Source organism: Gobio gobio (genome assembly GCF_949357685.1).
Source record: "Gobio gobio genome assembly, chromosome: 17".
NCBI classification, from domain to species: domain Eukaryota; kingdom Metazoa; phylum Chordata; class Actinopteri; order Cypriniformes; family Gobionidae; genus Gobio; species Gobio gobio.
Genome location: NC_137110.1, coordinates 24,607,362 through 24,628,586, shown reverse-complemented (window position 1 = coordinate 24,628,586; position 21,225 = coordinate 24,607,362). Strand labels below are relative to the sequence as shown.

The window sequence follows — 21,225 nt, the reverse complement described above, 5'->3', positions numbered from 1 at the left end:
CATTCAGCAACATCATCTCATTCCACATAATAATAATAATTTGTTACATTTATATAGCGCTTTTCTAGGCACTCAAAGCGCTTTACATATAGACGCGGGAATCACCTCATCCACCATCAATGTGCAGCATCCATCTGGATGATGCGACGGCAGCCATATTGCGCCAGAACGCCCACCACACACCAGCCACATGTCATGTCATCGTCATTACGCCATTTCTACATCTTTGCACATGCGCAGTATTTTTCTTTTTTAGTTTTCAATCCAATCAAGTGTTGACATGTCCTCTTGATCGAATTAGAAAAGGTTTAAACCACCCCTTAAAATTTGAATGAAATTTGAATTGGGTTTAGCTAATTCATTCCGATTGACATGGTTACATGTCTTTTTATTCCGATTACAACCGGATTATTAGGGTCCATGTAAACGCAGCTACTGTCACATGAGAATTGTGATCTTTAACATTTCTTATTATTATCAATGTTGAAAACAGTTGTGCTGCTTAATATTTTTGTGGAAACAGTGATAATTTTTTCCAGGATTCTTTGATGAATAGAAAGGTCAAAAGAATGGCATTTATTTGAAATATAATTTTTTGTAACATAAATGTCTTTGCTGTCACTTTTGATTAATTAAATGCATCCTTGCGGAATATAAGTATTAATTACCTTAAAAAGAAACATACAGACTCCAAACTTTTGAAAGGTAGTGTATAATTCCATGATATTTGTACTTTGTACTTGATATTTGGACTTTTTACTTTGAAAACGTATTTAGAAATGTTTTCTTGAATGTATTACTTTTTACACCACTCAACATTTTTAGAGTCATTAAATTTAAACATTAAAAAAAAAATTCTAAACCAAAATGAAACCAACATGAATGCAAGAAGCAGTACATTTTTAAGAACTTGAACTTGTTAAAAAAAACTTTAAATGTATTTATTGGACACTCTTATGTATTTTAACCATTACTTTTCTCTCCCCCTCCCACACACACAGCTGAGATCGGTGACTACGATGACATGGCAGACAGGGAGTTTCTGAAGATGAATAAATTGCTGCCATATCAGGAACGTGTGCAAGAAAAGATCATGGAACTCCACCGCAGACACACGTAAGACATTTATTGTTTTGGCCTGAAGGTGTAGACTTGCTCATTGTTGCTCTTAAATTTATCATAGACTGTCAAGCTTTGCGTTTGTAAATTCACTGAGCTGACCACCGGGAATCAGTTGAGAGAATTTATGGCACAAAAGTACGTTTATCTTTGACATGTCCAGTTTAGTTGGAATCATTTGCGTGGAATGAGAAGCCATTTGTTTCAAGTGGAACATCTAACTGAACTTTATACATATTCCCCTGGATATCTCGAATGACAGTCTGTTTCCATTTGGTGCTGAGTTTATTTGGTGAAAAGAGATCTGATAGTGTGTTGTTGTGTGTGGCAGTTTAAGAGATTTAGAGGCAGTTAAAGGTGGACTGCAGATTCTTTCTCTGCTTGAACTTTGGAAAGACATTGTTTTAAGAGCTTACAGACACTATTAGACATAATGGCATAATGATAGAAACTTAAATGTCTTCATAATTAGAAATGCATTTGTTGCTCATGCTAAAGTAAAACCCCTATTAAAAGTTAGGTGTAACTAATTTTGCACTCTTCGTGTTACAGGCATGAAAATGCTTAACTATGCGGCATGTGCCATTACTTTTGTAAGCAATCAGAGAGATCTTAAAAGTAGGGGTGGGACAAAATATCGATAGGGCAATATATTGTTGTTCTTCTCTGTGCGATACGAGAATCGATACTAGGGCTGGGACAGTTACCGCATTACCGCAATACCGCGGTCACGTGATGCCTACCGCAGGTCTGAGATCGTCACCGCCATCACCGCAAAAAAAAAAAAAAAAAAACTTAGGCCTGCCCATGTGTGCACGTTGTGTCTAATTCCATGGATTCATTGATTCTAATGACATGGATTGTGTCTAATGACATGTGTGTCTTATATGGATTCAAGTTTTTCTAAACAAAACATAAAAGATGGAGCAAATCCGACCTTTCGCGAGTTGGGGAGCGCAATGTTCCATTATAACATTCCATTTGTACCTGTACCTGTATCTGACATTAGTCTTTTAGCCTATAATTTGAATTTAATTTTACTAAAGCATAAAATACAGGCGCATAAGCAGGACCTCAGTTTTTAATTGCACGTGCTTAACACAATTCTCTCACATGGTTGCGCAGCCGACAATAGTGGGTATGTAGATAGAAGTCATGAAAGCAGAAAAAGAACGCACTGCCCGGGCCATGGGTTTGTGTCAAACGCTGACCGATTTCTCCCATAGCTGGCAAAAAAAAAAAAAACGGCTTCAGAAAGAACAAACTGAGCTGGACCTGCCTCAGCACTCCTTAGTACTGGTAAGTTTTTACTCTTTTCCAACTCTGTTTGGGAAAGATTGACTACAAATAAGCTGGGCATGCGAAATTTCATTCAATATAATCAATAAATAATCTATTGTAGGCAATTAAATATAAGTTGGCTATGCGATTTCCAATTTCATTAAAAGGCTATCGAAAAAGATATCCGTCTGGCAGGCTTACAAGCACAGTAGTGTGCGACACTTTGTTAAATTAAATAGCCTTCGTTAAATATTTGAACCACTGAGACAAAAGCGCACACGAGATATATAAATTAATATGAATATGTAAAAATATGAAATATAAATATAAATAATAAGTAATAGGCTATACAATCACGGTAGTGTGAGCAGCGACACTTTGTAAAATTAAATAGCCTTCGTTAAATAGCACCACTGAGACAAAAGCGCACACGAGATAGGCATATAGCCTATATATAAATTAATATAAATATGTAAAAATAGGCCTAATATAATATAATATAATATAATATGTAAAAATTATTTATGTAATATAAATAACATAAATATAAATAATTATATAAATATAATAATAATAAATATATATATAATTATTTATGTAATATAAATAATATATATGTATGTGATATACAATCATTAGCCTAAATAGCCTTGTTAAATTAGCCTAAAAAGTCTTCGTTAAATAGCCTTGAACCCCTGAGACAAAAGCGCACACCACACGAGATATGTAAAATAATATAAATAATATAAATAATAAAATAATATAAATATGTAAATGTTATAAAATATAAAAAATAAATATAAATAATAAAAGTAGCATAATATACAATTAAGGTAGTGTGAGCAGCGAGTGACTACACTTTGTTAAATTAAATAGCCTTGAGCCTTCGTTATAGTCTTCATTAACCACTGAGACAAAAGCGCACACAAGGTGTAAATTGTAAATGTAAATTAATAGCCTGAATATTTTAAAATATGTAATATAAAAATATAAATACTATAAATATAAATAATATATTGGGCTATATTATATGGGCGGGTGTGCGCAAAAGTCGTTATAGTTTAAGTGATTGTTTAATGACGACGACTGTAATCTGAAAGTAAAAATATGGGAAATAAATAAACAAATAAATATATATTACTGATCAATACCGATAAATAAAAATGTTTGTTTGTCTTTGTTTTTGCTGTTCCATCATCAAATCTCTGTCGTGATCTGATCTGCTCTCTCAGGAAAAAATATGAAGGCTGGGATGTAAACCATAGTCTATATTTCGTTTTGCCAGCACTTTTTTTTTCCAGATATCATTCCATTTCTGTTCTAATTGTTCCTGTTCTAAACGTGAAAAAATAAATGTAAAATAAACATGTTCCTTATTATGTTCAATTGCCTACGCTGGGGTGTGCGTGTGCGGCTGTGCACGGAAGTCGAGAGGGAGCCATTTAAAGCGGTTTAACGCTGAACCGCGGGAATTTCTTGCTTTTCAAACGCGGTAAGAAAAAATCCATACTCTCCCAGCCCTAATCGATACGTTGGTGTTAAATATCAATATTTTAATTAATAAAATAAGGCGCTCTAAATAGATTTCCCTGCTCCCTGCGTCGCTACTTCATGGCTCCTCGAGGTGGCGCTCAACACATGAATGAGAGAAACATTAGTTAGGTTAGTTAACATAAGTTAACTAACCTAAGAAAATTTGTTTTTTAATGGGATGACAGACACCAGTGTGAGTAAAATAATAGATGCCCCAGCCATGTTCAAGTCCAAAGTCTGGAAAACCTGCACTTAAGCTTTTCACAGGCTTTTTGTTTTCATAGTTGAAGAGAGATATTGTGATGTATCATTATAGGATTGTCTAGCAATATATTGATAATCGCAGCATTCCTGTATCGTGATTATTATCGGTATTGTAAGCCATGTATCGTATCGTATCGTATCGTATCGTGAGGTATGCTGTGATTCCCACCTCTACTTAGGAGTTGAGAAGAAGGGGGATGGGCCTTTCTCACTTGGGCTAGTAAGCAACCTCGCAACATATAGCACCTAGATTTTCTTCAGAAAATGTTCAAATCTAGGTACAATACTGTTTTTACCTACTGAAAACAAAACCTGAAGTTTTTTTTTCTTCTTTCAACTTTTGTAAAATATCAGGCGTATGAGCCCTGTTTTTTTTTTTTGGCTCTTTGTAATGATTCAGTTCCGGTGGGTTTAATCTGAGGCTTTGAGTGTGAGAGAAGTATTGCAGGTCGGCCGTGTCAGTGGCTATGTGAGGCTGTGATTGTAATCCAGTGGCTCAAGGCTCTTTATTAGCCATACAGCCACAAGGGACAGGGAGGGGCTTAAGCAGATTGAACAGCTTAAAGGATGAGCAAAAAAATCTGGCACTGCTCTAACATTTGCCCACGATTAGTCAGAACACTACACAACATCACTGCAATATGTTTGCCCATCCCCCACGCTTAGAAATGGGAGGGTATGGGTTTTGTGAATTTATATAAAGTAGTGAGGTATATACATTGCCTTTTTAAAATAAAATAAAATAATTAATATTTGTTTTATTCAGCAAGGATGCATCAGTAAAACATTTTAGAAAATTCTATTTTATATAATTTATATTCTTTTTTGAATATTCTATCCATCAAAGAATCCTGAAAAAAAAATTGTATCATGGTTTCCAAGAAAATATTAGGCAGCACAACTATTTTCAACATTTATAATTATAAGATATGTTTCTTGAGCACCAAATCAGCATATTAGAATGGTTTCTGAAGGATAGTGGCCCACTAAAGACTGGAGTAATAGATGCTGAAAAATCAGCGTTGCATCGTACAGGAAGACAGTTATTTGAAATTAAAATGTTTCATAATTTTACTGTATTATACTATTTTTGTCTTTGCTTCCTTGCCTGTAGGGGGCAGACCCCAGCAGAATCCGATTTCCAGGTCCTGGAGATTGCTCGTAAACTGGAGATGTTTGGGGTACGCTTTCATCCCGCCGCTGACCGAGAAGGCACCAGGATCAACCTGGCTGTAGCACACATGGGCCTGCAGGTCTTTCAGGTACATGTACAACTTTATTGTCTTAGTAAATATGATTGCTTCCGTACAGCTCCAAAAAAGGTGTTATTTGTGCATTATTTTAGTCCAAATATTGGTACATTTTTAGTGCATTATTTAGTACATTAGTATAGAATTCAGCTGTTATGTAGTCACAGGTGTATATATATGCATGTATTTGTTATATAGTTATTTTATTGTAAATTTATCTTTTATCTTTTTTTTTTTAGGGCCATACCAAAATTAACACCTTCAACTGGTCCAAGATTCGGAAGCTGAGCTTCAAGAGGAAACGATTTCTAATTAAGTTGCACCCAGAAGTTCATGTAGGTATCCCATTTATATTTTATATTGTTATATATTATCATTTATGTACATTTGCAAACATGTAGACACTTCCTCAAAGCAAAAGGGACAAAATAAAGTCTAATATGACAACAAGGATTCAAATTCAAATGAGAGAAGATGCGAATACATGCAAACCTCCACTAGAAGACACAATTTTAGAGAAATACAAAGCAATGAAATAAGTCTGAGGACTCCTGGGATATCCAGAATCAACGGAGACTTGACACATAATAAGATGTAGAAGTAATGTTTTCAGGCGCTGGAGTTTAGTTGGATGGGGCCATCTTATACCCCATGTAAACATTTTAAATGTATTCCAAGTGACGTTTGTTATTCTGTCGGGATCACTTTCATGGGTTGCTTAGAATTAAGACCACATGTTTCCTCGTGTTGCCTTTCATCTGAGATGGAAATTCTTAAGATGATTCTTTTCTCAGTGACTGATCAACGTTTCGTTCCACAGGGTCCTCATCAGGATACGCTGGAATTTTTAATGGGCAGTCGAGATCAGTGTAAGATATTCTGGAAGAACTGTGTGGAACATCACTCATTTTTCCGTCTGTTAGACCAGCCTCAGCCCAAATCCAAAGCCATCTTCTTCAGCAGAGGATCCTCCTTCAGATACAGGTGCTCACTTGTGCTACTGGGTGTGCGATATACTTTTTTTAACATAAATTACCAAAGAAATTGTTGATTATACCAGTGTTTCCAGCACTGCTTCTTAAGTCCCCGTTCAGACCAATGAGATTACCATAATGATAACGAAACTGATACAGTTCTAAAAATCTTTCTAAATATAAGAGAATATCAGAGTCCACTACACAACTATAATGATATTGTTGGAATCACTTTCAGAATTTTTTTTTCAGCTGATGAACGATAAAATCATAGACAGCCAATCAGAATCCATCCTGCTTTAAAGAGCTCAAGCATTTAAAGCGGCAGGGGACAAAAATGCAGCACGCTTAGAATAAACGGAACGATATGTGCTGGTATACACGCTAATAGAGTTATCATTAAAGTTTTCTTAGTGTGAACAGGCCTTTAGTGCTGGTCCTTGGAAAACATGTCCTTGTGAGTTTCAAAAAATAAAAAACACAGCCCAACCAGTGTTGTCCAATTTATATGAGCAGATTTTAATGAATTGTTCTAAAAAAAACTTGCGGACTTAATAGTTAAATCAATTAGAAGAAACCTTCACTGAATGAACTCACTGAATCTGAATTACTGAAAATCTGCATCACTTACTGAGCAGGTACTGCCGGTACTTGCATAAGTCACTAAAATATTTGTTTATTATTTCATGGAAGGATATAAAAAATGTGAATTCTTTTTCTTTTTTATATAGTGTGTTTATTGATTAGGTTGTTTCTTTGCACTGTTTTGTTGACTGTTAAAAAGGTGATGGGTTTGGAAGTTGCCATATGACCTTTTTTAGTTTTGTAAGGTAGTTTTGTGTGATGTACAGTACCAAGATTTTGTGGACAGTTATACTTTTTTAAAGATTAATTATATATATAAAGATTAATTAAGATAAATTAATACTTTTAATCCGCAAGAATAAATTACATTTATTTAAAGTGACCATAAAGAAATGTAAAATGTTAAAGATTTCTATTTCAAATCAATTCTGTTCTTTTGAACTTTCTTTTCATCAACGAATCCTGAAAAAATGTATTTGTACTGCTTTCAACGTTAATAACAATAAGTAGTAATGTTCACAGGAATAAATTACATTTTGAAAAAATATATATATTTCACATTATTGCTGTTTTTACGGTATTTTCCCAATAATATTTTTCATGAACATTATCACATCTTCTCGACCCCAAACTTTTGAACTAGTGGACATCACCAATTTTTTAGGAATATTGTGAAATATGAATTATTTTACTGGCTACCTCTGCTTGTAGGTAATAGAATGTGTTTCACTTTGTTAAAACGCATTATGTATATGCAATAGTGGGAGGACGCAGAAACAGCTTGTTGAGTATGTGAGGGACAGCGGGTTGAGAAGAACTCCTTACCAGAGGTAAATATATTTTTTTTTATAAGTCTCACCTGAAACCAGTTTTATACTGTATATTGGAATTGGTACATTCTTCATAAGCCCTTTTGTAGTGTTTTTCTCTCTCTATGTTGTTCGTCTTTGCACTGATTATGCTGTTTCTACAGGAGGAACAGTAAGATTCGCATGTCGACGCGGTCTTTGGCTTCTGATGTGCTCAAACAGGTTAGTAGTGTCTAAGATCAGGGACACAAACAACCAAACTTACGACAACCAATACCAGTATTAAAAACAACTTTGTTTTCCTCCACTCTCTTTACCTTACCCATCCGTTTCAGAATTTGTCTTTTAACGACAGTCTAAGGGCTCCAGTGTGTCCTTCCTCTGTCACCGCCTCCTTCCACTCCCTGCATGCCCCCAGCTCACCCATGCGGACAGAGACCCCAAACCAGCCTCTGAATCTCCAACAGATGCAGCAGCCTCCAAGAGCCCCCAGCCCAACGCAGCAGGACTTCATCAAGAACTCCCAATCCACCTACGCCTTCCCAGGTGCCACTTATATCCAGGCAGCAGGAGACTGCGGCCCCTCGTTTGTGTGTGTAGAGAGTAGTTCCTCTAGTGCACGGCCCTCCCAAAATGGCAATGAGGATAGTGAGGGAGTAGGGGTGGGTGGCGTAAGCTTTGGGGCGAAAAAGGGCTTCCTCACACCTGAAGCGTTTGAGGCGGAGTTAATGCGCGTCCAACAGATGTCTTACCAGATCCCAATGGCCTGCACGCAGCTGCATGTTAGCGAAGAGTATATAGATGATGATCCAGCTGAAATCTCATTTTACGCTGGTGGTGCAGAAGCCTACTCTTATGGGTTTGACGAAGAAGGCCCTGAGAGATTCGAATACGGCGATAGAATCCCTGTGCAGCCCGCTACATACGCTCTCGGTCTCGAGGACCTTAACGGCAATGCTAACGCGTACTCAGAGAGTGCCTTCGGCCGATCCGAGACCAGTTCCCTGGTTAACAACCGCTCCGAGTGTAGCTCACTGGATAACCTTCCTCTAGGTTCTGCCGGCGACTCACTCTCACTCGGCTTTGGAGGACCCGACTCTTCATCCTCCTTGCGTCTGCCTGGTTCTGAGAACCTCTCTGAGGCCAGTTCGATGGTTAACTTCCCTGCCTATTCGGTACGTTCGGAAGACAGTTCGGCCATGCAGTTTAATGATCTGGTGGAGCAGCTGGAGCAGCTCAGCTATCCGCCCACAGCCACAGAGGGCTCGGCTGACGGCAGCTCCGATTCCGACTCCGACTGGGGGTCGGATGGAGGTTTGCTTCCAGATCACAACCTCTTCTTCAGCAACCCAATAGTGAGTGAGGCAGATTTAGACAGCTTCTTGCTGGAATGCCAAAATCTCAGGGCTCTAAGCATTGGGGAGCCCCCGCCAGGCCCCAACCATCTTAAAATGTAGCATGACCCCCATTAAATGGCAACAGTATTGGTGGTTTTTAATGCAGAACATGACCAAGCACTTAATTCTCCACCTCATCCTTATATAATCAGTACTTATAGTTTTGGCACTTCCTGTTAGCGCTTCAATCTACCACTTTTTCTCACGTGCCTTTCCAGTTTACTTCCTCACTCTCTCTCTCTCTCCTTGGTGTCATTTCATTTTTTTTTTATTGTTTTTGAATCATGTGCTGCAAGTTCTTGTAGGGTCGTGTGATTCATTTACACTTTTTAGATTATATAGTTCAATCATTTTTTCTGTGTTTAGCCTGACATTTAATCTTGGAAGTCTGGATGGCTATAAGCTACAAGTTGCGCTGTGACCTTTTGAAGGGGAAAATTAAATGGATATATCACAAAGAATTGTGATATCCGTACCACTTTATGCTCATAAAACGATACAAATTAATGAGCATTTTTTTTCCATATTAGGGCTGCACGACGTGGAGAAATGCCATAATAGCTGTTAGCATTACATATAAGATAATGGCACAAATAAGTTTTATCAAGTACATTTAAAGCCAGAAAGGGATGACGCGTGCAATATGCCTGGCTCGTGTTCTCCCTGGGTAAAGAACTTTCCAACTTCTCAAAGTGAACATCAAATCTTTTACTGAAGTATTATGCTGTGAACATAACTAAATCAAATGAAAATCTAAACAAAGGTTTAAGTTTAGTTTTGACTTGATTATAAGCTTATCATATGTTCATTTGCAATATTTTTGATTATTATTTTATGAAGTTCTTGTCCCTTTTAAATGTTTTGGCCTAAAGGGGGTCTAAAAAGTTAAAATATTCATTCAACCACTGAACTGAATGGTCTGAAGAGAAGAGCTGAATATGAATATTGAATATGAACAAGGAAAAAATACACATCACTAAGATAAGTTTTACAAGGTATTTTTACATTAGGATAACTGCACGAGTCTATTCCAGTAGTGAGCCACTCTACTCAGGGCTGTGATTTAATTAGCAGTGGAGCTGACAGTCATTGCTTTTAAGAGCAAATTTGAGCCTAAGTTATTTTTGTTTGTTCACTCCACTCTGCTCTCTGCTGTTTAACTTTCAGACATGTGTGCATCTCTTATCTTATTGGACTATATAGCTGCATTTACACTGACAATCACTGGCACAGATTGGACTTTGTTGCATGTGTGTAAACGTCAAAAGCACTCTTTTGGCATCCGATTCGAGCCATTTGTAAATTTCACTTTCAAAAAAAAAAAACAGTTTTTTTTACAGTTGAATCTTAAGTTCAGATCTGTGCATGTTGCTCTGCAGTGTATTAGCCTATGATGCCACATTTTTTTCTCAGATTTTTGTTGTAGACTAATGTAGCCATTAACCCACGTTCTGCATATAAAGAAATGTAGGAGCTTGCACAAGTTCAAAAGTTTGGGTCAGTAAGAATTTTTTTTAATGCTTTTGAAAGAATCCTACATCGTGTCCTAACCAGACAGTCAGATTCCAGCAACAAGCAATTTATCTGTCCACACCAGAAAGGGTGCGACTAAGACACTTAGTCAAAAATCACAGCCAGTCAGAAGAGAGTGTGGGTCAGCACTTTTGACTCTAACACCATTTTAACACAATTTAAAAATCACACTGAGTAACTGAAACGATCTTTGTTTTAGAATAGACTTGTTTGTTCACATTGAGTTCACAGTTTGAACGTTCTTGTTTCCTTTAATTTGTTTTCAAGATCTGAGGTGAATTATCCATTGTCGCTTTCTGTGCGACTATAAAGGTCATGCAAAATGACATTCAAACTCATATTAGATGCTTTAACCATTTAAATAAAGCATATAAACAGTACTTGAGATTATCATTGTGATACTTTGTATGTTGTCGTTCCAGTCATAACATTGCAGAAAAATAGAAACCGTTTCTAAAATAGAATTGTTGTGTATCGCTATCATGGCTGGTTAGGAAATAAACTCTGATTAAAGGAACACTCCACTTTTTTTGAATATAGGCTCATTTTCCAGCTCTCCTAGAATTAAACAGTTGAGTTTTTTTACCGTTTTCAAATCCATTCAGCCGATCTCTGGATCTGGCGGTAGCACTTTTAGCATAGCTTAGCATAGATCGTTGAATCTGATTAGACCATTAGCATCTCGCTCAAAAATGACCAAAGAGTTTTGATATTTTTTTCTATTTAAAACTACTTAAATCTTCAACATAACCAACGTGACAACCTGCTTGCACAGAGAACGTGCTGGCGACTATTTTCAGGTGCTGCGTAATATCATTGCGCCGCTGCACTCATGGGACGGCTCAAAGTTGGAATGAGAGTATAGTTTCTAGCCATATCAGCCTAGAAAAGCACAACTTTGGTTTGGTCTTAGTACACGATGTAACTCCAGAAGAGTCAAGTTTTAAATAGGAAAAATATCAAAACTCTTTGGTCATTTTTGAGCGAGATGCTAACGGTCCAATCAGATTCAATGATCTATGCTAAGCTATGCTAAAAGTGCAACCGCCAGAGCTGGAGATCGGCTGAATGGATTCGAAAACGGTAAAACTCAAATGTTTAACTCTAGGAGTGCTGGAAAATGAGCCTATTTTAAAAAATAGTGGAGTTTTCCTTTAACATGAAAAATATACCTTCCATCGCATGTCATGGCATCGCGTCATATTTGGTTAGGACACGGTGTTATGCTTACCATGACTGCATTTATTTGATCAAAGATACCGTAAAATCAGTAACATTTTAATACAATTTAAAATATAATTCTTTTTTATTATTATTTTAATCTGTTTTAAAGTGTAATCTATTCCTGTGATGCCAAAGCTGAATTTTCAGCAACCATTACTGATTTGGTGCTCAAGAAACATTTCTTAATATTATCAATGTTGAAAACGGTGCTGCTAAATATTTTTGTAGACCGCATAATGCATTTTTCAGGATACTTCGATGAATGGTTAATAGTTATTTGAAATAAAAATATTTTGTAACAAATTTCTTTTACTGTCACACTTGATAAATTTGATGCATCCTTGCTGAATACAATTATTCATTTATTTTTTACAAAAAAAAAAACAACAACTTACTGACCCCACACTTTTGGACAGTAGTGTTAATTTTTACTTTCATCAAAGAATGTAAGTGGTTGAGTATTGTAATGTGCTGTCAATACCACTGCTAAGAAAGTGAATGTAATCTAGAACTTCTATATTCTAACCTCATGCACAGTATGTATGCACGTAGGAGCATGTGGAACTATAAAACCAGAGTCATAGTTAGTTGGCCCTATTACAATTATGGTCTGATGATGCAAAAAGTTATTATCATAAATGGTATGAGCAGTTTGGGCACATTTCTGTGAATGTAGTGAACATTTCTTAAGTTTAAGAACTAGTTGTTTTATACAAAATTTGTGAACTTTTTCAGTTTTTTTATAAAATAGCCTCAGCAACATGATTCGGTGATTCAGGTATTATAAATCAGTGAAGTACTTTTTTTTTAATTTTATTTTTACTTTTTCATTTTTGTGTGTCTACTTCTGGCTATTTTCTCTCAATGATTTCTACTGCAGGTTTGCTTTTGGAGCACTTTGATTTGCTTTTGAGGCACTTGGACGTGTTCCTGAATCTTTTGTCTGTGCTTATTACCTTTGGGTGTTTCCTTTGATGATTTAACTTGATCTTTAATTGCCTAATAATGCCTCACCTAATGCATTTAAATAAATGGCACTCCTAATAATAAGTATTACACAGTGCCTTAATAGGTAACATCAGCTCTGTGCAGTCGTGTTTTTGTATGACATCCAGACCGCATAAATGCTTTGGGTTTCTGTTCTGGGGTCTGGAGTGAATAACACTGTCTAAGTGCCATGAGTACATTGAGTTCTGTGAGCTCAAGATGAAATGCAGGCAGTGTCTTTATACTGATGTCATTTCCTCTTCTTTTCTGGAAATCCCATTTAATATCCTGCCATATTACTCCGCTTCACTTCACTGTGTGATTCAGGCTCTTCTGTCCTTTGCATTTCTTTGGCAGTCCCATTTAATGATTCAAATGCGTTACATTTGCTTTCTCAAACCCAGTATAGATTGTTCTCCTGTCAATACCCTGACTATCCTGAATACCACCCAAAACCGAACTAAACTCCATTTCTTTTCCATTTGCTACTAAGGTGAACAATTTTGTAGTAAAGAACAACCATTTTAGTATTAACTATAAGAATTCATTCTCATTGTCATTTTGAGAGCAAGCGAAACATGGCCCGTTTAGTTTTTATTTGCATTCTATTTTTAAACCACAGGAGCCTCTCTCTACTCCCACCAGCGAGGGCAGGTCTGGGCTGATTTTTAACTCTGGGCAAGGTACTATTTGGCCATCCACCTAACAGTGCTTCCTTCACATCAGCTGAATTCTCAGATCTCCCATCATGGACACAATGACTGACTTTCTCTTTGTATTGACCATTATTATTAACTAAGTGTTGCCAAATCTACTTTATAAAGTGACCTATGAAGTAAAACTTAACATCTTCTTATTTAACAAAGTAAATAGCTCTGTAATTCAGGAATTTGGCCTGTTTAAAGATCACAAAGCCAGAATTAATGGATTCCCATAATCTTAGGATGCGTGATCTTCTCTCATATTATCCACAGTATTTGCTTTATGAGGGCTGTTATAGTTTAGATTTCAGTTTCCATAAACGCATGAATCCACTTTATGACCTCTTTTATCTTTATGAAAACACTTTTTATTTAAGTATTTAACTCAGGTTTCGTTCCTATCAAATGAGTCAGTATCTCAGATTGTGTATGTGTTCCCGTTACATGACCGTTCTGCCACTCTGTCCGTGCTCTATCAGTGTTTTAACTTCACACTGTCTCTGAAGAGCTTTTTACATATCATGGATCATGATTATTATAATGTATTGTTATTAACCATTTTGTACCCTAGCCCTTCATTTTAAAACGCATGGTTAACTCCTTTTTGATGGTAGATTCAGTCCTTAGTAAGTAAAGAAGTACACCAATTTTTTCTCTCCCCAGATAGACACACTTTAAATCTTTTTAGTGTTTCTTATAAAAGATGCATCATAATATTGGTAGGGAACATTTCTTACAATGTAGTATTGTAAAACCTTTATTGCTATCAAAGAGGTCTCAAAATAAAAAAAAATATATATTATTTTACAATTTTGTTTGTGGTATTTATAACAAACTACAAACCTTTTTTAATGTTTGGGTGCAGAGTCAGTCCTGATGTTCAAGTGACCTCTGCACAGATTCTGTCCAATTAATTAAAGAAGTTAAAGAAGCTTGATTTATTTAAGTAAATCATATTTCAAATAGTAATTATTATATTACATTATATTATATTACAAAATTAAGACATAATGAATCACAATACTGCATTTTTTTTTTTTTTTTAATATAAAAAAGGTATTCTTAGTGCTTTGGGGGATTTAATAAGAGAGAACCTGACCAGATTTGCCTTAACTTTCTTTACCTGCCTTGCTTTATGCTTTCTCAGTATACATATTTTTGTAAATTTAAATCTGACATTAAGAGCAATTAATGCAAATAAAAGGTCCTTAATGTACTAATGTGAAAATAGAGTGTACTTATATGTGTGTGTGCATTTCATATATTTGAAATTCCCCTTTGAAATAAAAAAATACTTTTGGGTAAGATTTCAGACTTTTTTTCTACCCTTTTTGCAATTATTTTAAGGGAAACCAGTGGCTTTACAAACATTAACTACATTAGCCCCTCTTGTAACCTGTGTCCATACCAAACCTTAACTATAAAATGGTGTTTCTTTAAAATCTAATAGAGCTTTCTTACACTGCTGGGATGCTTTTTTTTTAACAAGGATTAATAGTTTTTTCAGGATTTGTGGTTTGTAGTGTCATTTTGATTAGTTGGTTATTTAAGGATTCTCAATGGCATGGATCAGTGCCCATTGTCAACAACATCTTGAGCCACCTATTGATCATCAAATCTTTGAGTTTATGGTGGAACACAGAGTCTTAGAGAAAAACCAGCCGATGGGCAAGAAAGTAGGAACAAAATGTTAAAACTAGCACCATAATGGCAGAGGCTGCAGTAGACCCTGTGTCTGGCATCATTCTGATCCTTCTACCTATATGTTAGATGTTGCAAATAATCAATAAGGATCATGGGTATGACATTGAAAGCTATCTTGTGTGGGATAATACCCTGGTCTTTTATTACTAAGTAACTTAATCTGTTTTAGCTTGTACAAATCTTAAGAGAAAGTGCTTGCAAATATTGTACCAGCCACCCGGAAATAAATAAGGAAAAACGTAAACAGTGCTAATGCTGAGACCATATCAGATGTCCATTTGCCTTCCTGTGTTGATTCCTTGTTGACCCTGTGATTCACCTACAACATGTGGCATTTCAGTACAAATATACTGAAATAGTCTCCATCAGTGTTTTTAGGATTTTTATATACTATTATAGTATTTCTTAATTTTTTTAATTACCTTTTATTTTTATATTTTCTATTTTAAGTTTGTTTAATAAGCTAATGTTATTATATAATTTTTTTCCCTTCTTTAGTACTTCAACTCAAACTTCTGATTTCTATTTTAATTTGTTCATGTTATATATATATATATATATATATATATATATATATATATATATATATATATATATATATATATATATATATATATATATATATATATATATATATGCTTAACATGTAAGTTCTGATAATTTATTTCACTCTCATTGTAAACGTCTGACTTTTTAACCTTTTTAGTTACACATAATAAGTTACTAAATAGGTAAAAAGTCAGACCTTTACAGTGAGAGTGAATTAAATTCTGTCCTTTGTGTCTATATATTTACATGCAAGTTCTTTTAAATTTCTGAGCAACCGATAATACTTTTCACAAAGTGTATATCAAATACTGTTTATGATTACTTCATGCACTAGCTCAGTACGCATGTTGTTTTTTGCTACACATAGTTCTGATACATCTGTTTCTCATCTATAGTTTATAACTATAATGAACAACCATTAGGATTTGATACAAAATGGGAAAATACACACAATCTAGCATGAGTCTTTCTGTTGTTTTAGAGTTTCAGATACACTTCTTATGCTACATTCCACAGCCTCGATCTAGTGTAGAGCGCTGTTTGCTTAGGCTGGCTGCCAAACCCCGGCTCCAGACCCCCTCTCTCCCTCCCCTCTTCTCCTATGTCATCCCCGCGGGGACACTCCAGTTAAACTGTAAACCACTGCCGGCTCACCAGCCCAGCAGTATTGCTGATAATCCCTTGCAGGAATTATTTCCGGGTCGTAAAGCCACCTTTTTCTATCTGGAGTTCCTTGTTTATGCCCAGCCTCTACATTCTTGTTTTCCCCCGTGAGCTGCTCCTCTTTGAGGAAGAAACCATTTCCCCATTCTCGTATTTGTCTCTTTAAATAGGCGTAGTGCTATCGTTTTTTTGTTTTCAGGTTTCTTATCTTCATTTTGTTTTTTTATTAAATAATCTGTGGTCAAGGAAATGGAAATGATTTTTCTCTCATTGCTGTTTTATTGCATTGCAAAAATGGGTGAAAGTGTGGGATGGCCGTGTGTCCTAGTATATGATATCTTTCGCTGTTCTGTGTTGTCCAAATAGCAAAAGTAAATGGCTCTGTTGTTGACCAAATAATTCCTAAAATTGCCATGTTATGTTATAGCACATGTTGTTATGAATCGCCTGTTTGATCTGTCAGATTCAGGGCAGAATGACAGGCTTACTGAATAAGAATGAAGAATGTCCTGTGTGGTTTTAGTGCATTTGCAGTTTATTGCTTGTTTCTAGTGGTTGCTAGCATTTTAAGGGCAGGGCTATAACCACCATAGGCATTGAGGCAAGTCCCCCCCAATATTTAATATTATTAATATTATTAATGCTGCTCACCATTATACAACGCTCTGTTTGTTGTTAGGATGGCAGACAGTTTAAAAGAGTACATTTTTAGGCTGGTCTGCATCAGGGGTCTAATAGGGCTCAATGTCAAAATGATGGCCAATCAGATCAAAGAAGGTGGGGCTTAATGTTCACTGAAGATGAGTGTGAATTCTAGTGTAACGCTTTTAGTTTTTACAATAAAAGAGTGTGTTCGTGGTAAGATAAAAGTTATATAAGTAGCTAAACATTTAATATTTGACCACTGTTTTACGATGGATAGGTTTAAAGTACCACAGAAATATACAGTGATGCAAACTACTCAACTTCTTTAATGTAATTTTGTAATTTGTAATTGAAAATATTTGATCATTTAATTGATGCCATTCATAACTGAATGTGACGAGACAAGTAAGGTTTAACTTTTTTTTTTATAAAAAAAAAACAAAAACGTTACCCTCCCCCAATGTTCAAGACATGATAACTGCCTTGGTGTTTGATAGGTGTTAACTAAGTGGTTACTATTTACATCTTTATTATTATTATTATTATTAAATATTTAATGAACTCCAAAACGTATTTTATTGGCTGTTTTATTATCATTTTTATTATGCATGTGGTCTTAACAGTATGATCTCCCTCTCTTTTTCCATCCCATAGACTCACTGACAGCCATTGACAGCCCACAGCTGTCTCCCTTCAATGCCAAGGGTCCTCTGTGTCTGTCGCCCTCCTTCCAGATGTCCACCCTCAGTCTTCCAGGCCAGGCACCCTCGCCCCTACAGAGCCCCATCTTGAATGAGGTGGGCACTGCCAGACTAGAGGAAGACGAAGAGGGCAGGAGGAAGGTACACTGATTGCATGCCAACCTGTCCAGGCCTCAATAAGAGCTGAAAAAGCTCAGGGCATGCTTAGGTTTGATTAACGCGTTTGAAGAAATGAGAGAGAACCATTTGGCTTGCATCGTCTTTGATGGGACATGTTAGATTGTAGGTTATGACAACGACCCTGTGATTTGGGGGTTGATTAAGGAGCTTTTTTAGCTTTCTGCTAACCTTGGTGTGCACAGCTAACCTAAAATGCCCTGCCTTCAACTTTTATAGATTTATCAAACGTATTTAAAGTTTCAAGTAATGTTTCTATTCAAATATTACTTGAATACTAACTTGAAATATTGGCAAGTTAATTGAAGTTAAGTTGAAATGAGTTCTAGGTTCTGTGTTAATGCCTTGGTCCTAACTTCTCATTCTGTGTTTAAGGTTAACTTCTATGTTTGTTTCTGCGTTAACGTTTTGGTTCCAAGTTCTACTACACTAACTTCTATGTTCTAAATTATATCCCCCGGTTTCACAGACAAGGCTTAAGCCTAGTCCCAGACAAAAATGCATGTTTGAGCTGTTTTAACAGAAAGCAACTTGTACTGATATATCTTAAAACATGTCAGTGCCATTGTTTTGTCTCAAGATGCACACCAGTAATGTTTTTTTTCTAAGGCACGTTTATAAAAGTTACTTAAATGTCCTAATTGAACGAAGGCCTAATCCTGGTTTATTGTAAGCCCTGTTTGTGAAACCCGGCCAATAAGTTCTACATTCATTTCAAAGATACATTTTAGGTTCTATGTTCTATGCTATGTTAATTTCTAGTGTGTTTCTGGATAGCTTTAACATTAATTTCATTGATACGTTATAAATTTTGCATTAACCTTTCATTTCTGGACTGTGCTAATTTAAGTTAAATTCTAGGTTCTTCTTAGAGGTTAACTTCTGACAGCTTTCTGGGTTTATGTTCTAAGTTCTATATTATAAGTACTACATTAGTTTCAAAGATAAGTTCTTGTTTCTAGGTTTACATTTAACCTTTAAATTGTAAGCCATGCTAATTTATAAGTTAAATTCAATTTTATATGTTTGAGGTTACATTCTACATTAGTTTCTGTTAACTTCTGAGTTCTAAGTTTGAGGTCTAAATTAACTTCTAGGTTCTTAAAACTTTACTTTAAAGTTAAGTTCTTGGTTCCATGTTCTACATTACCTTTGAACAAAGTAATGTTCTAGTTCTACATTTTAAAATTATATCATAGAACTTTAACTTAATTTTCCAAGTAAAATCGAGTGTTTAGTGGTTTACTCCAAGAGGGGTTTTAAGTATGCTTTCATTTTCAGAGATATCCCACTGACAAAGCCTACTTCATTGCTAAAGAGATTCTGACAACAGAGCGGACTTACCTAAAGGATCTGGAGGTCATCACAGTGGTGAGCAGACCTGTCTATGCTTGTGACTCAGGAGTATAACTAGTTTAGTTTAGTTTGGGGCTTGTCTGGAGAAGAGTGCTGTGGAGTCTGTTCAATGTATACTGTATGTTCTGTCAATAAGGAGGGCTGTGTATCTTTTTCTTTAAAGTGTTCTGGCTTTGAACTGTCTAATCATTGATGTGCGTGTGTGTCTTCAGTGGTTCCGCAGTGCAGTGATTAAAGAAAACGCAATGCCTGAGGGTCTCATGACCCTCCTGTTCTCCAACATCGACCCCATATATGAGTTCCACAGAGGCTTTCTCAAAGAGATTGACCAAAGGCTAGCTCTCTGGTACTTGTCCTTCTCATTTTTATCACAATATATGACAATGTTAAACAAGTTTTCATTTGCTTAATGATTGTCTTAACTGTTGATGATTTTCACATGTTTGCAGGGAGGGGCGCTCTAACGCCCATGTAAAAGGAGATTACCAACGAATTGGAGATGTAATGCTGCGCAACATGTGTGCTCTGAAGGTGAGGTTATAGTTTGGTTCCACAAACAAGAACAACTTTGAGTTTAACTTTGGTATAAACTCCCAAAGATCATCCATAATTTAAGATCATATTTACTTATGATAACTTATGTTATGTTTCCTTCATATCCTCAGGAGTTCACAGGTTACCTCCAGAAGCATGATGAGGTGTTAACAGAGCTTGAGAAAGCCACAAAGCGTGTGAAGAAGTTAGAGACTGTGTATAAGGAGTTTGAGCTACAGAAGGTGTGCTACCTACCTCTCAACACGTTCCTCCTGAAGCCCATCCAGAGACTCATGCACTACAAACTCATCCTGGAGCGTCTGTGTAAGCATTACGCCCCCCAGCACAGAGACTACGATGACTGCAAAGGTGGGCCTGCTTCCAGATAAATCTAAAAAAAAAAGTTTTAAATTTATCTGAGGATGATGATAAACTCGAAAATGTTCAATGTCTGCAGAGGCCTTGAAAGAAGTTGCAGAGATTGCTGCTCAGCTGCAGAGCAGTCTCATTCGACTGGAGAACTTTCAGAAGCTGACAGAACTGCAGAGGGATCTGATTGGCATTGAGAACCTTACAGCTCCAGGAAGAGTGAGTTGTTACCTTGTACATGACTTGTTTTGTTTAGTCAAAGCGGGGTGGGTGCAGAATCCATTTCATAGGGCCTCCCGAATTAATTTTTTTCCGTAAAATTTTTTTTGGATTCCGTTTTAATGGTTAAATTAAATTTTAGTAATCAAAAAGCATTACTAATTAATTGAAAACATGAAACTTATACAATTTAACATCAATTTATTAAAAGTTTAACAAAAATGTCATGTTTTTTTTCCTCAAATTCGGTTTTATTTTTATGGTTTAATTACATTTTAATAATCAAAAGGCATGTCTAATTAATTGAATTCTAAGAAAAAACATATTTTATTAATAAAAAAATTATTTTAAAAAATCTCCAGAAATTCTATTTTAATTTAAATTTAAATTTTCTGGCAATCAAATGAAGGCATAAAACATTCATTTAATTACTTAATTTATCTTTTAATCATATGAAATTCAAAAAACTATTTGTCAAACAAAGTGCTGCACAACAGAACTTTACTGCTAAAATTAAAACATTGAAGAAAAATTGTGATTTATTCCTTAAAAAATAAAGTTTTATAATAATTTATTATTATTATTATCCTCTTCATCATCATTATTAGTGTTAGTATTATTACATTGAGACATGGCTCAATTCTACTGTAC

General features: G+C 35.7%; 1 protein-coding gene across 5 annotated transcripts in view; it reads left to right on the top strand.

Annotated features, from left to right (window-relative positions):
• The window catches only part of farp2 (FERM, RhoGEF and pleckstrin domain protein 2), a gene marked incomplete at its 3' end in the record, with an annotated part of 67,733 nt that overhangs the window by 33,363 nt on the left and 13,145 nt on the right, over positions 1 to 21,225 (top strand). For all 5 annotated transcript variants that reach the window (XR_013818327.1, XM_079841156.1, XM_079841154.1 and 2 more), the window contains exons 7-19: positions 1,002 to 1,116; positions 5,312 to 5,459; positions 5,687 to 5,782; positions 6,268 to 6,431; positions 7,768 to 7,836; positions 7,980 to 8,037; positions 8,151 to 8,361; positions 17,873 to 18,060; positions 19,378 to 19,467; positions 19,665 to 19,798; positions 19,902 to 19,983; positions 20,118 to 20,355; positions 20,444 to 20,574. Coding sequence is in view for 4 of the 5 variants with exons in the window: in XM_079841156.1 (XP_079697282.1) it covers positions 1,002 to 1,116; positions 5,312 to 5,459; positions 5,687 to 5,782; positions 6,268 to 6,431; positions 7,768 to 7,836; positions 7,980 to 8,037; positions 8,151 to 8,361; positions 17,873 to 18,060; positions 19,378 to 19,467; positions 19,665 to 19,798; positions 19,902 to 19,983; positions 20,118 to 20,355; positions 20,444 to 20,574 (1,724 nt within the window). The remainder of the gene's footprint in view (positions 1 to 1,001; positions 1,117 to 5,311; positions 5,460 to 5,686; positions 5,783 to 6,267; positions 6,432 to 7,767; positions 7,837 to 7,979; positions 8,038 to 8,150; positions 8,362 to 17,872; positions 18,061 to 19,377; positions 19,468 to 19,664; positions 19,799 to 19,901; positions 19,984 to 20,117; positions 20,356 to 20,443; positions 20,575 to 21,225) is intronic.